Source organism: Danio aesculapii, chromosome 16 (assembly GCF_903798145.1).
Source record: "Danio aesculapii chromosome 16, fDanAes4.1, whole genome shotgun sequence".
Classification (NCBI taxonomy): Eukaryota; Metazoa; Chordata; class Actinopteri; order Cypriniformes; family Danionidae; genus Danio; species Danio aesculapii.
In genome coordinates this window covers 43,950,558-43,965,778 of record NC_079450.1, presented here as the reverse complement: position 1 = coordinate 43,965,778, position 15,221 = coordinate 43,950,558, and the positions used below count along the sequence as shown (strand labels likewise).

Below are 15,221 nucleotides of genomic sequence, written 5' to 3'. Positions count from 1 at the left end.
CCAGTTCCTGCTGCTGGGAAAACATTCCCACAGGATGATGCTGCCACCACCATGCTTTACTGTAGGGATGGTATTAGTCTGGTGATGAGTGGTGCCTGGTTTTCTCCAAACATAACGCCTGGCATTTACTCCAAAGAGTTTAACTTTAGTCTCATCAGACCAGAGAATTTCAGAGTTCTTCAGATGCCTTTTGGCAAATTCTAGGCGGGGAATGGCTTCCGTCTGGCCACTCTACCATACAGGCCTGATTGGTGGATTGCTGCTCAGATCGTTGTCGTTCTGTAAGGTTCTACTCTCTCCACAGAGGAACACTGGAGCTCAAACAGAGTGACCATCGGGTTATTGATCACCTCCCTGACTAAGGCCCTTCTCCCCCAATCACTCAGCTTAGGGCAAGCTCTAGGAAGAGTCCTGCTGGTTCCAAACATCTTCCACTTACGGATGATGGAGGCCACTGTGCTCACTTGAACTTTCAGAGCAGCAGAAATTTTTCTGTAACCTTACCCAGCCTTGTGCCTCGAGACAATCCTGTCTCGGAGGTTTACAGACAATACCTTTGTCTTCATGCTTGGTTTGTTGAAACATCTCAAGGATCAGTGGAAAAAGAATGTACCTGAGCTCAATTTAGAGCTTCACGGCAAAAGCTGTAAATGCTTATGTACATGTGATCTTTCAGGTTTTTTATTTTTAATAAATTTGCAACAATTTCAAAAAATCTTTACATTGTCAGTATGGGGTTTGTGTGTAGAATTTTGAATAAATAAATGAATTTAATTCAGGAAAAAGTCTGTAACAAGAAAATGTGTAAAAAGTAAAGCGCTGGGAACACTTTCCGGATGCACTGTATATACACACATACACAGACAGATGTAAAGATGTTCTAACCCCATATTTGTTTTTTGTTTTTCTGGACTGGTTTGTACTATACGCTTTAGGTAGACATTAGGTGTGATTAGTCGTATTGGCCTTTAAAAACCCCTACAAAAACTGAAATGAAACTGAAGTGTGTATGTGTTCTCATATGTGCTCACCCTTAAAGGTGTTTTTTGTACATGTCTGAAAACTAGAAGCAGTATGTGTGTGTGTGGCCTTTGCCTTTGAGAGCCACCTCTGTTTCAGAAGAAGGAACTGTACACAAACTGTCTCACCTCATAGGAAATGAGCTCTCACAGAAACGCTCAAACAAACATATTCACAGAAAACATCATTCATATGCAAATAAAAATTTCCTTTATGCTTATTTGGCTTTTCAAATGGACTTTCTACATGGAATATGCCTCTCTGGAATCTTTAAATGTGTAGAGGGGTTGTGTAGGGTTGGCAGCAGAGGTGAAATAAGAGTGTGGCAATGAATTCTATGTCTGGTTTAGATTAGTTGTGCTGAGCTCCAGTCGACTGAAATCCCACCCACAGAAGAACAGACATTATTCTCTAGCGTATATGCAAAAGCTGAATATGCTCGCTCTCTCTCTTTTATTTATTGTCCTTTAATAAATAAAGCTTCAATCCTCCCAAAAGAAATCCGAACAAAAGTCATATTGTTTCAAGTTCCAAAACCAAAATTGGTAAAACATTGAAATAAGTTTTCATTACTTAATGTTAGTTCATGCATGCTTATTTAGCTAATGTTAGTTTTTTAAAAGACAACCATACATTGTTAAGTGTTAGCTCAGATCTATTAAATGTGTTTTAAAGATACAACTTAATTTTAATAATGTTTTATTAAATGTTTCATAATTGATATTAACTAAGACTGATAAATGCTTTAGACCATCACCAAACTTGTTCCTGGAGGTCCGGTGTGCTGCAGATTTTAGCTCCAACCCTAATCAAACACACCTGAACAAGCTAACCAAGGTCTTACTAGGTATACTTGAAACACCCAGGCAGGTGTGTTGAGGCAAGTTGGAGCTAAACCCTGCAGGGCATCGAACCTCCAGGAACGAGATTGGTGACTCCTGCTTTAGACCTATTTTACATTTGATCTCTTCTTAACTAACCTCATTTTCTCTTTCTATTTCACTGATCAGTTGTTAAATGTTTGAAGTTGGCTGTTTATATGAGTAGAAAAATGAAAACTGAAAATTACTAAAAACAGAATGGTACAGGCAAGAATCATTACTGATTTTCATTTTTATAAGCACATGGAGGATCTTGACACCTCTGAAAATATTTGGTTAACTGTACTTTGTGTTGTGTGTCAGAAGCTGATGTGGTTTTTTACTTTCAAATGACTTGCACTTTCCTGTACAACCCAGGCTCTATATACATTTCTGGAGACCGCGAAATACATCCCAGGAGGTACATTTTTTTGCAGTTTTTGTTTTTGGAAATTTATGAGAGGTCACTGTGTACGCTTTTTGAGATCTCAAATTTCTCTCGCGAGTGCCATTCACGCCTGCTATTCTCGCATAAACCCACCAGAGGCCGCTGTTCACTGACTGTTTGACTGACTGACTGATTGACTTTTTACCACGTTTTCAGATTTACCAAATTTTGACCCTGTTACTTGTTTATTTTATTTTTGGATTATGTTTTTGTCTTACCTGCTTCTGGAACTGTTCTTCACCAGACTCAAACTCCGTCGTTGTGGTCAACTCCTCTCTGCGTCTAAAGTCCACCAACGTACATGCACAAAGAGACAAATTGGTTACAGCGGGAAAGCTGTTCATATGGAGGTAAGCGGTCAGCTGGTAAGCGCGAAAAAGGAATGGCGTCATACCGCCCCGTAGCATTCGTTGAAAAATGAAATGCAGCCATACGTACCCTCTGGCTACATAATTTGCAGTCTCCAGAAACGTATATAGGACTACGTTTTCAGAATGAGCCTACGTTGTTTCTGTAATGTGAAGTGAAGTTAAATATTTTTGGTTTTATTACGATTGCTTAAATGCAAGTCTTGTTAAAATTCAGACCTCTCTCTGTTTCTCTATACCTTTGTTTCAGGAGTGTGGAGTTATTTTCAGAAATCACTTGTGAAACGTTATGCTAGTGAGAAAAATGGTGTGAATGTGGTCACCGGGCCCATTTTCGACTATGACTACAATGGTCTTAGAGATTCTACAGAGACAATAAAACAGTGAGTTGTTTTTGAAGTCTTATAAAGTACACGAAATTGCATATTATATGCATACATTGTAATTGTACATATCAAAAAAAGTATTGTCGGCATTGTATTGTACTACATTCTCCCTGCACCTGAAATGATCTGATGATCTATAATTAGCAGACAGATCTACAGCATTCAAGCCCTAATATTTACACAGATTATATAATCTTTCATTCTGACTTGGTAATTTTTTTGTTTACAGGTTTGTCAGTGGCTCCGTGCAAATTCCAACTCATTACTTTATTGTGGTAACAAGTTGCCTCGATTACACACAGACCGTTGACTCCTGTGTCGGACCTCTCAGTGTGTCCTCTTTCATTCTTCCACACCGATCAGATAATGACGAGACCTGCAATGTAAGTTCTGCTCTGTTCCATTTTGTTCTCTGTTCTTTTCCCATATTGCTGTGCTATTATCACATTAAAGTAAATATATTGGTTAAAGCTTAGTAGGCTGTTTAACAGCAACAGTTACTATACTATGAAGTTGTTATTAGTTCATTATTATGTTATTATTAATTATGTTATAGCTAATTTTGCATATATGAAAAAAAAATCGGCTACCAAACCAAAGCTACCTGTCACTAATTACATCCGTGCCAGTATCTAACTAAAAGAAAATATTTTATACAGTATTTTCTCAGAACAAGACAGTCTGGGACACAAAATGGGGTATACACACACCTCAACATGGACATAGTTGTTCATGTGATATTGTTATCGCATCATAAAGGCCTGTTGCATGAAGCCAGTTTGAACTGCTACATTAAATTCCACAATTTTAGTATATAATATAATTTCAGAGATCGATACTGTCAATACAAAAAAGATACCTACTTCAGTTTGATACAGTGATATTTTACAGCATAGTGCAGAGACCTTTTCTGGGGAGGCGCTGAAACTACAAAAAGGTGGCACGTGGAACAAGACTTGAAACAGGACTGTACTCAAAATATCTTATTAATATATTAGATTTTTTGATGCTTTTCCTAAAATCTCTTACCACCCATTCTGTTTAAAATCTGCAATTTGGTACCATGTGTGGTATATTATTCATTGGTTTTTATTTATTTATTTTTTTCAACATTGATTTGCTTTAGTAGATATTTTCATTTTGAGGTTAATAAAAATCAGAACAAGCCTGTTTTACAGTGTTTTATGCGTTATTGTTTACTTATGGCTACATTTGAAGCACTGAAGCTATGCATATTTTGCAGACAGTTAAATGTCATAATACTGGATATTTAGATGATTGCATTTTATAGAAGTTCATCCTGAGTTTTGTTGCATTTACAACATGTTTGACCAGCAGGTGTTCCTAGCATGTGGCAATTTAAACTACAACAACTGGTGCAGTATAATAAATAGGCACTAACTAAGACTTGTCGCCACCTGGCGGTTTTATTTTATATTTATGGCATTATTTCACTGTTACAACACAGAATAAACTTTTAAATAACTTTTCTGCCTCTTTGTGAATATTCAGTAAACATAGTGTCTAACAATCTGTTTTAAATTTAGTGTAAAACATTTCCACAAATTATTCCTCACTATAGACATGATAGCATCATGCAGTTCTGGCAGATTTGTCATCCATGATGGCGAATCTCCCGTTCCACCACATCGATGCTTTATTGGATTGAGCTCTGGTGACTGTGGAGGTGCCTTTGAGTACAAATGAGATGATTCACGCTTTATGACACGGCACATTATCCTGCTGAAGTAGCTGTGTGTAGATACATTGTAAAAAATTCAGGGTTCCCACACAATTCATTCATGTTGTCTCAACACAAAATTGATTAAGTTAACTTAACACTTTTAACAAATTTATGTGGATTTATTATAAATCCACAAAATTAAGTTGTCCCAATGAAATCTCAAGAATTGTGTTGTTTCGGCTCATTTTAAATAACTAGTCTGAATGAGCAAAAAAATTTTTTTGGGTTGTTATAATGATTTTTTGTGTCATCTACATGTAAATTCTAAACAGTGACGACCCACTTGCTGCAATAGCATGTGTCATGTACTTCTAGTATTTCTTGTTGTCTTGCTGCCTGTTAGATTTCTGGACTGTCCCTTGTTTTATGTTTGTTTGGTCTGTTATGAATAAGGGTGTGGCAGTGGGGTGACGTTACAAATGCACCCTTTTTGTTTACATAAGATATGGTCATGCGGGCAAGGGACAACAGGCAAAAAAACAAGAAACACTAATATGGGACAGAAATACAACACCCAGCAATTAAGGCATGTGAGTGTTGGGTTTCTATAGTGTGCATGCAATCGGTGTCAATAATCTGCAGCTGTGTGTGTGTCAGTGTCCATATTTGGTAAATTGTCTCAGCTCAGCTGTGAGGGTGCAATCACTGTCTAGATTGGGTGCAAATCATGATGGGTTGTAGTCCGAGTGAATAGCTGGTAAGGGTGTACAAACACAGTGGCCTTTAATGAATATCATGGGTACTCCAGCTGATAACTATAATAATAACAACAAATCTGTTTATTTATAACTGATATACATATTATTAAGCAATGATAATCACCATGATAAAACTTTACATGGTTAATGCAATTCTGTATCATACTCCCAAATTAAAAGTTTATAGTGAAAGAATTGTAGAGACAAAATAATATTGGTTTTGTTAACTATTATTTGTGCATTATGTAAACATTTGTAAAAAAATATTCATGTAAATATTTATATAATGAATTATCAATGCATATCAGTCTTTGCAGCAAGAGGCCTTCTCTAACTTTCGCTTCAGCAGGAATGTTTATTTCAGCCTTGTTAAAGTGTTAAGACTGTTAGTTCATTCAAAAATGAAAAAAATACTCACAGTTTACTCCACCCTCAAGTGTTTCATACCTTTATGAGTCGCTCTTTTGTTCAAAACAAAGTACAAATTGAAGAATGTTGGAAACCTGTAACCACTGGACTTCCATGGTAGGAAAAACAAGAGTATGGAAATCAATAGTAACAGAGTTTTCAAAAAAAAAAAAATTTCTTTGTTTTCAAACATAAGAGAAAGAAACTCAAACAGGTTTGTGACAAGTAAAGGAATGAATAAATTTTGACAAGTTTCAGCAAATATGGGTTACTACTCACAGTCTCTGGCTTAACCCTTGGGCTGCGTCTGAAACAGTATACTTCCATACTATACAGTACGCTAAAATCAGTATGTGAACGGAGTAGTACCCGAGTAGTACATCCGAATTCATAGAATTCGAAAATCAGTATGCGAGAAATACGCGGATGACTTACTACTTCTTGTGAAATTCGAAGTGTGCATCCCATGCATGCTGCGCTATCCCATGATGCCCCGCAATGGGAATTCATGAATGGGAGTGAAGCAACGCAAACTGATGCAGGTAGGTCACGTGACCATGACAAAATGGCAGATGTAGTACGTCCAAATTCCATTCATAATTCTTACATTCATACTGTAATAGAACGTACTTTTCTTAACGGCCGAGTAGTACGTTTAAATTCAAATGCAGCACCTACTGAGTTGTAGGCGGTTTCTGGCGCAGCCTTGCAGTTGGCATGGAATGTTAATTTGAGCATTGTGAAACCTTGGTACTTAAAGGTGCAGTATGTAAGTTTGACACCCAGTGGTTGAAGTAGGTATTGCACTCCGGTTCAAAACACACACAAATGTTGTGCCAATTGCAACACCAACAAAGGCATATTTAATCGTGTTATAAATAAAGCACAGCACCAATAGAAAGGATATTATTTAATTTTTTTAAATAATTTTTTTTAGGGAGTTTCACCTTTAATGTGATAGGACAGTGAAGGACAGACAGGAAAGCATTGGAAGCAGAGAAAGATCGGCATAGGACCTCAAGCCAGGAATCGAACTCGGGTTGAAAATAAAATAAACGGTTTGAAATTGAACTTTAGAACTGTGCCTCAGTGCAAGCCAACAAATATGAGTGATTCAGCAGGTACATTTAATAATGTTAAAGAGGTTTAATATGTAATAATTAGATTGTAATCCTTATCATTTCATTGGAGTGCAGTGAGTAGACATGTATTCTGTGCTTCTGAATGGCTGTATTTAAATTTCTGTCGTATTGGGTCTGGTGCAAACAGCCCAATTGCTTATCACTGCAAATCGCTTCATGTAGCGTGTTGTTAGGACACAGTGTTACAATGTAACCTGCTCACCTAATGTTTATGTTTGTGCTGTTGCTGTTATTTGCTAGTTAATAATCACCTCATGTGGAACTCTGAATCTGCATCTTATTTTGGAGTCTACTACTGTCCACCGGAGGTTGCATTATTGGTCGTGGACGTCTGCTTTTAAAGCCTTCCTGACTGAATGAATTAAATGAGCTGTTTTCCATCAAGGCAACCCGGGTGAAATATAATTGGCTAAACTGGCATTGGGTGGGTTAAAGTCAGACATTATGGCACATAACGTGCATTTTCAAAGCAGAATATCTGACTTCAGCATTGTTTTTCAGATAAAGAAGAATGTTCACTTAGCATTAGTTACTTAAATTCTGCAAACATATTAGGTATTTTATCATAGTCAAAAACTTACAGCACCTTTAATCAAAAACAAGTTTGTTTTTGTCTGTAAGCCTACTAGTGAATATGAGGTTCATACAACAGCCATATGTTTATGTGAGCACTTTAGAAAAATAAACCTTCAATTTGTGCCGCTTCCATTACAGTCTTGTTTGCAAAAATTTGTTTTGTACTACTATAAATTTAAAGTACAGCATGGTGCATGGAAAATAAAATTGCTGGAATTGTGTATACTTAATATGCATTTGACATGCCTCTCCTCACCCAGAGTTCAGAAGATGAGTCAAAGTGGGGTGGAGGAACTGATGAAGACTCACAACAGCCCCCGCCTGCGAGATGTGGAGTTACTCACAGGACTGGACTTTACCGCCGGACCAGCAGGACCTATGAGGAGATTCTCGCTCTGAAACTTACTTGCACACATACGAAAGTGAGATCTGAAATCCTCCCTGCATTAGCATGTCCTAGATACCTACCTGTAGCCTTCAGTTCCAGACAAACACACCTGTCTGTAATTAGCAAACGTTCCTGAAATGTCGTAATCAGCTAGTTGAGTTGTTTGATTGGGATTGGAGATGAACTTTGTGGGGAGAATAGGAAAATAATGGACACTTCAATTTTAAACTGTGGGATGCGGCGGTGTATTATGGAAAATATTATATTTATTGTTTTTTCTTAGTTAATCCTTAAGTGTAATGTTTTGTCCATCCTAATACATTATTCTCCTTTTATATTTGAACTGTATGCATGACCGACATGTAATAATAATATTATGATAATTATAATATTTAAATGTGTTGACCTGTGTGATGCACTGGGGCCAGATGCCCTAAAGAAATTAGAAAAGTCTTTTTTTTAATATCAGATTTAAGCAGGGGTGCGTTTCCGAAAACCATTGTTAGCTAACTAAGGTCGCAAGTTTCGTCGTTACAAACATAGTTTGTTGATTTGGCGTTTCCCAAACCCATCGGTTCCAACGAACATCTGCAAACTGCGTCACAAACTTGTACGCTTGCACCTACACCTATCTAGAGCAGTAGTTAGAAGCATAGTTCCTGGCTGTGTTCTATTCCTAGTTACCCCTATGCCCTTTTCCTTTCAAATGTTCCAACACTTAAACTTGGAATGTTTAAAAAAATTAAACATTAAAGTCACTCTCTTAGGTGTAATTTGCTTTCAAAGTATTTTTACAGTTCAGTTTTTGCAATCTTCGTATTGACAATTGCATTCCCTTCATAGTGCACTTTGAAAATATGCCATTTTGAACGTAGCCTTGCCTCATGACGAAAGCTAAAGGTGACCTATTATTTAAAAGCAGAATTTATGTTACGCCTCCAAAGCTTGTGAAAACAAAAATATATAGCATACGTTAATGGTTTTAATTTATAGTAGGTTAAATTTATTAAGAAATGTATCTGTACTGTATATGACATGGGCTTGGTTAGAACATTTATGCAGTTGTTTGAATGAGTCAAATTGTAAAAGTAGATTTTGCAAAAAAAAAAAAACATTAATAAATAAACAATATTCTACTTATTAATAATAATAATTATTATTATTTATTAAGTAGGATTTTTTACATTTCTTAATAAGTAGCCTACTGTAAATTAGTGGTTTATGTGATTTATATATGAGTTACAAAATGTGTTTTATACTTTAAAATAGAATATGGAATATTCTCAATAATATTTGTAAAGGAAATATGTCCTATATGTGCCGTTTACATGGAAATTTTCTCTAAAGAAGTTGTTACCCTACCCCGTTTAGAGCGTTATTTTGGACGTTTTACGTTATAACGAACATGGTTTAAACGATGGATCAGTGACAGAGCAACTACAGTTTGGAAAACACTCGTCTCTGCATCGTTCTGTGCCCAAACGATGCATCGTACTATGATAGTTCAACCGCCAGTTACGCCGTTGTTTGGGAAACGCACCCCAGGTAAGGATAATATCTGTAAACTGTAATCAAACATGTTCTGTTGTTTCGTGATTAATGTTTCGTTTTTTAATGCAATCACTCATTAAAGTCAAAGACAACTGTCCATTTTAAAGATAGTAGCAAATGCTGGTGGTTTTTTGACAGGCTATGATCCAACAATTGCTTTTTGCATAACTGTTATTGTTCATGATATTTTATTTTATTGATTTACAATTAACATAAAACAAGTGTTTGTTTCTTAATGTCTATAGTTCATTATATTCAGCACACTGCGGTATTTTAGAATATATTTACATTAAGAAAAACAAGAAAAATTTGTTACTTTATAATAACTAGACACTATGAATCATCATTAAGCATTCACAAATAGTGAATTCATTATTTGTTAAACATTAACTCTACATCAATAGACGTTAGTAAGCAGTTTATAACTGCAGATACAAATGCTCTATTCTTAAACTTTAAGCACATATAAAATGTGCTTAATGATTGTACTTTCATACTTTGTTACAGATTTTTCTTGACTAAATTATCACATTATTTTCAAATCATTTTATATTTATCATTCAGAATGCATTAGTAAATAATGATAAACTATCATTAATAAACTATTCAAATCAACATTAATATATTATTATTCAGGCAGATACTAATAGCTAATTTTTACGTTAATAAAAAAAATAATTCCCCAAATAAATTGCGATGGGAGCAATTCAGGGCTAGTTACGAGGTACATTGGTTAAATAATGATGTGATTTGACACTGGTCATGTCAACAGGTGATTGTAATTATGATTTGGTACAAAAGCAGCATCCAAGAAAGGTCTAGTCTTTTTGGAGCAAAGATAGACTGAGGGTTGCCAGTTTGCCAATAAATGTGTGAGAAAATTATTGAAATGTTTAAAAATAATGTTCCTTAAAGAAAAACTGTCATTCATCTATAAGCGATATCAACACATGGCCTCACGACTACTTTGGCAAACCTTTGTTAAGTACCACAATACATAGTTACATACACAAATGTCAGTGAAAACTGTACTGTACCAAAAGGATGCCCTATGATAACAGTGTCTAGAAGTCTTCTGGGATGGACCATCACACAGTGGAAACATGTACTGTGGTCAGATGAATACGTATTTCAGATATTTTTTGGGAGAAACGGACACCGTGTGCTCTGGACCAAAGAAGAAAAGGATCATCCACACTGTTACCAGCCAAGTTCAAAATCAAGGGTTGTGTCAGTGCCCTTGGCAAAGGAATTTTGCACTTCTATGCACCATTAATGCTGAAAAGTACATTTTTTGGAGATTTTGGAGCACAATATGCTGCCTTCAAGAAAACATCTTTTCCAGGGACACCCATGCATATTTTAACAAGACAATACAAAACCACAATTTGCACATATTACAAATTCCTGGCTGTGGAGGAAGAGGATAAAGGTACTTAACTGGCCTGCCTGCACTCCCGACCTGTCTCCAATAGGGAATGTGTGGCACATTTTGAAGCGCAAAATACAACAACAAAGACACCTTACTGTTGAAACTTGTTTGCAGGAAGAATAGGACAAAAATACCTGAAACACTTCATCACTTGATGTCTTCAGTCACTAAACCCCTATTAAGTGTTATGAAGAAGAATAACAACATTGCAAAATGATAAATGCTTACTGATCCAACTTTTTAAAAATGTGTTACAAGAACCAAATGTTTATTTTGAAAAAAAAAACAAAACATTAAAAAATCACGAGCAACACATTAAAAAATGTTTATTGTATTGTTTGAAGTGTACTTTCTTTTTTATTTGCATTTTCCATACTGTACCAACTTTTTCTGATTTGGGGTTGAAGTTTAGTACTCTTGTATCACTTCTCACAAGGTGCCCTCCAGGAGCCATTCTTTTTCCTATTCACACACTACGACCAATTTAGTTTATCCAATTCTCTTCGAGTGTACTCACACTAGGGACAGTTGCCGTGCTCTGGCACGAACCCCCAACCCCCAGTTAGCATACGAACGTGGGCAGTTATGCAGCACTGGTGGTATTCCTTCAGCCCAGACAAAATGAATGTGAGCCTGAAGTGGCCCACCTGTACAATGGCAAAGGGGGGCCAAAGATTCAAATTCATAAATGGGCCATTTAAGGCAAAGATTTGGCACTTATGGCTAAATGTAATCTCATTAGCCGCGTTTCCACTATCGCGCCTAAAGCAAGCGAGCCAAGACCAGTCGCATTTCCACTATCACTTCCGGGCCGTAATCGGGCCAAAGCGGGGCTTCCTTGGGGCCAGCGTACGGCCTTTTTCGGCCAGCCGAATACCTTGGGCCAAGGAGGGCCAACTGGGGCTTCGGGGCGGGGTTACGTACAAAGGCGGAGTTTTCCTGTCAGGTAAAGAGGAGACAAGATGCTTTCTTCCCTTACATTTGTTTTACTATCGCGCTTGATCAACTCACTAAGAAAAATCTGTGTTCGAAGTAAATGCCGCCAAACTCGAATGTCCTTATCCAGGGATCGCTGTCTGGCCTTACACCAACAGACCACAAACAGTAAAAAAGCAATCGCTTCGGTGTTCTCCATCTTCCAGCTCTCGTAGTGATGCCAGGTTGTGTTTGTGGTTATAATTTGAGTTTGTTGTTCCAGCTGAAGTGGGCGGGTTGTGTGACGGGTTTTGTGACGTTTGATTCAGGGGACGTTCTGGGGGTGGTGTTTGCGTGACGCGCTGCAAGCAACTAGCCCGACAGTGGAAACGCGACATGATTTCGGTCTCATTTCTCAACCTCCCGGGCTATTGGCCCAGCCTGGCCCGATTAAAGCCCTGGCTCGCACTGGCCCGATAGTGGAAATGCGGCTATTGTGAGCCTAATGTGGCCCATGTGGAAAATGATAAATGTGGGCCAAATGATGGAGGACAAATGTGGGCCACAGTTAGTAAAAATGTGGCATAGTTATTTAAGTGTAATCTGGGTCTAAACCTAAAGTGGCTCACACGTGTAAGTGCAAATGTGGCCCAGTTGTCTTACGACATATATGTGCCAATTTTGGCAAATAATTTGGCACAGTAAGCTCTGGCTATTGCGGCTGTGAGCCTAATGTGGCCCAGACAAGATATGGAAAATGCGGCCCAGTTATCTTAAAACATATGTGGGCCACTTTTGACAAATATTTGGCACAGTAAGCTATGGCTAATGTGGATTTGAGTCTATAGTGGCCCTGAGAAGATATGGCAAATGTGGCCCAGTTATCCTAAAACAAATGTGGGCCACTTTTAGCAAATATTTGGCACAGTTAACTCTGGCTAATGTGGCTGCGAGCCTAAAGCGGCCCAGAGAAGATATGGAAAATGCAGCCCTGTTATCTTAAAACATATGTGGACCACATAGACTAAAGTCACCATCATGGAGAAAAGTGTTTGCTATAGTTGGGCTCATAGCCCTAAACCTCTTAATTTAAATTATCTTTTGGGCTGCTGTAAATTATAAGAACTTTGCTTGAAAAGTTTATTCATTACAGCAAACAAGCCAAGTAAAAGCAAACAAAAAAAATGTTAACCAATGTTTAATTTGTTTGTTTCACAAACAGGAGACTAAAAGTGATAAACTCAACAACGTCAACTTAAACAACAGAATCAACAGCAAATAATGAAAACTGGAGCATCAATAAGCTATAGAATGTATTCATACTGCAATGCATGTTGGGATTTTTGTACTTTGCCACACCCAGTAAGTGTAAGGTGTAGGCCAGATCTGGGCCAGAATAAAAGAAAATTGTGGTCCAGAATATGGTCAGTTCTGGTTCATTTGGTTGAATTGTGGCTAATATGTGGTATCGCTTTGGCGTATGTGTGGCCCAGATCTGACAAACAGGAGCAGACCGCCCTAGAGCCATCGTTCTATTCAGTATGTGGTCCAGATGTAAGTGTCTGGTGTGGGCCGGAACTAGGCCAGAATGAAAGCAAACTGTGACCCAGAATAGGGTCAGTTCTGGTTCATTTGGTTCTGGCTGATATGTGGTATTGCTATGGCTTAAATGTGGCCCAGATCTGGCAAACAGGAGTGGACCCCCCAAGAGCCATCATTCCATGCGGTATGCTGGCCGGCTGTGGGCCGGATTTGAGCCACATGAATTTTGCTAGCTGGGCCCATTCTTGTAAATTCTATGTTCTATGTAACTTCACTGAAAAGAAAGTTTTAATATTATTAAAACCATAATACTTATGCAAGACTTAGAATCTGCAAGGGTTTTAGACGTTAACATCCCAAATGACTTCAAAACAGATACAAATATTCATACAGTCGTCCTGCACCCTGGCTCTCTGATGTTCTCCGTGAGCATCGCTCAAAACTTCGGGCTGCTGAGAGAATTTGGCGAAAAACTAAAAATCCTGAACAGCTCATAACATATCAAACTCTTCTGTCTTCCTTCTCGACTGAGGTTACTTCTGCAAAGCAGACATACTTCCGTCAGAAAGTCAACAGTGCCACTAATCCTCGCTTACTTTTTAAAACATTTTCCTCCCTCCTCTATCCTCCTCCTTTACCCGCATCCTCCATACTCACCACTGATGACTTTGCTACATTCTTTTGCACCAAAACTGCAAAAATCAGTGCTCAATTTGCTGCACCTACAACAAACACGCAAGATACACCACCAACACCACACACACTCACCTCTTTTTCCCAGCTCTCTGAGTCTGAGGTGTCCAATCTTGTGCTATCAAGCCATGCAACCACCTGTCCGCTTGATCCCATTCCCTCTCATCTCTTGCAAGCCATTTCTCCTGCAGTCATACCAACACTGACTCACATAATTAACACATCTCTTGACTCTGGTCTATTCCCTACTTCATTTAAGCAGGCTAGGGTAACCCCACTGCTAAAGAAACACAACCTGGATCAAACGCTACTTGAAAACTACCGACCGGTATCCCTGCTTCCATTCATGGCCAAGATTTTGGAGAAAGTAGTGTTCAATCAAGTCCTAGACTTTCTTACTCAAAACAACCTCATGGACAACAAGCAATCTGGCTTTAAGAAAGGCCACTCAACTGAGACTGCCCTGCTCTCTGTCGTGGAGGATCTCAGACTGGCTAAAGCAGACTCTAAATCATCTGTCCTTATCTTGCTGGATTTATCAGCTGCTTTTGACACTGTAAACCACCAGATCCTGCTTTCTACGCTTGAGTCACTGGGCGTCGCAGGCACTGTTATTCAATGGTTCAGTTCTTACCTCTCGGACAGGTCATTCAGGGTGTCGTGGAGGGGAGAGGTGTCCAACCTACAGCATCTAAACACTGGGGTACCTCAGGGCTCTGTTCTTGGGCCACTTCTCTTCTCTATCTACACAGCATCTTTAGGAACAGTCATCCAGAAACATGGTTTTTCCTACCACTGCTATGCTGATGACACCCAGCTATACCTCTCTTTTCACCCTGATGATCCCTCGGTTCCAGCTCGCATTTCAGCCTGCCTGTCAGACATTTCACACTGGAAGAAAGATCATCATCTTCAGCTTAACCTCACGAAAACGAAAATGCTTGAAGTTTCTGCCAACCCGACTCTTCACCATAACTTTTCAATCCAGATGAATGGAGCAACCATCACTGCATCCAAAATGGTAAAAAGCCTTGGAGTAACGATTGATGA

The 15,221-nt window shown here is 38.2% G+C and overlaps 1 protein-coding gene across 1 annotated transcript in view; it reads left to right on the top strand.

The window, feature by feature from the left end:
• Positions 1 to 8,242, top strand: part of enpp2 (ectonucleotide pyrophosphatase/phosphodiesterase 2) — a 70,011-nt gene extending 61,769 nt beyond the window's left edge. The window contains 6 exon segments of the mRNA XM_056474754.1: positions 2,947 to 3,079; positions 3,312 to 3,465; positions 7,911 to 7,934; positions 7,936 to 8,005; positions 8,008 to 8,046; positions 8,049 to 8,242. Of these exon segments, the coding sequence (XP_056330729.1) occupies positions 2,947 to 3,079; positions 3,312 to 3,465; positions 7,911 to 7,934; positions 7,936 to 8,005; positions 8,008 to 8,046; positions 8,049 to 8,083 (455 nt within the window). The 3' untranslated portion in view covers positions 8,084 to 8,242.
• The last annotated feature ends 6,979 nt before the right edge of the window (positions 8,243 to 15,221 follow it).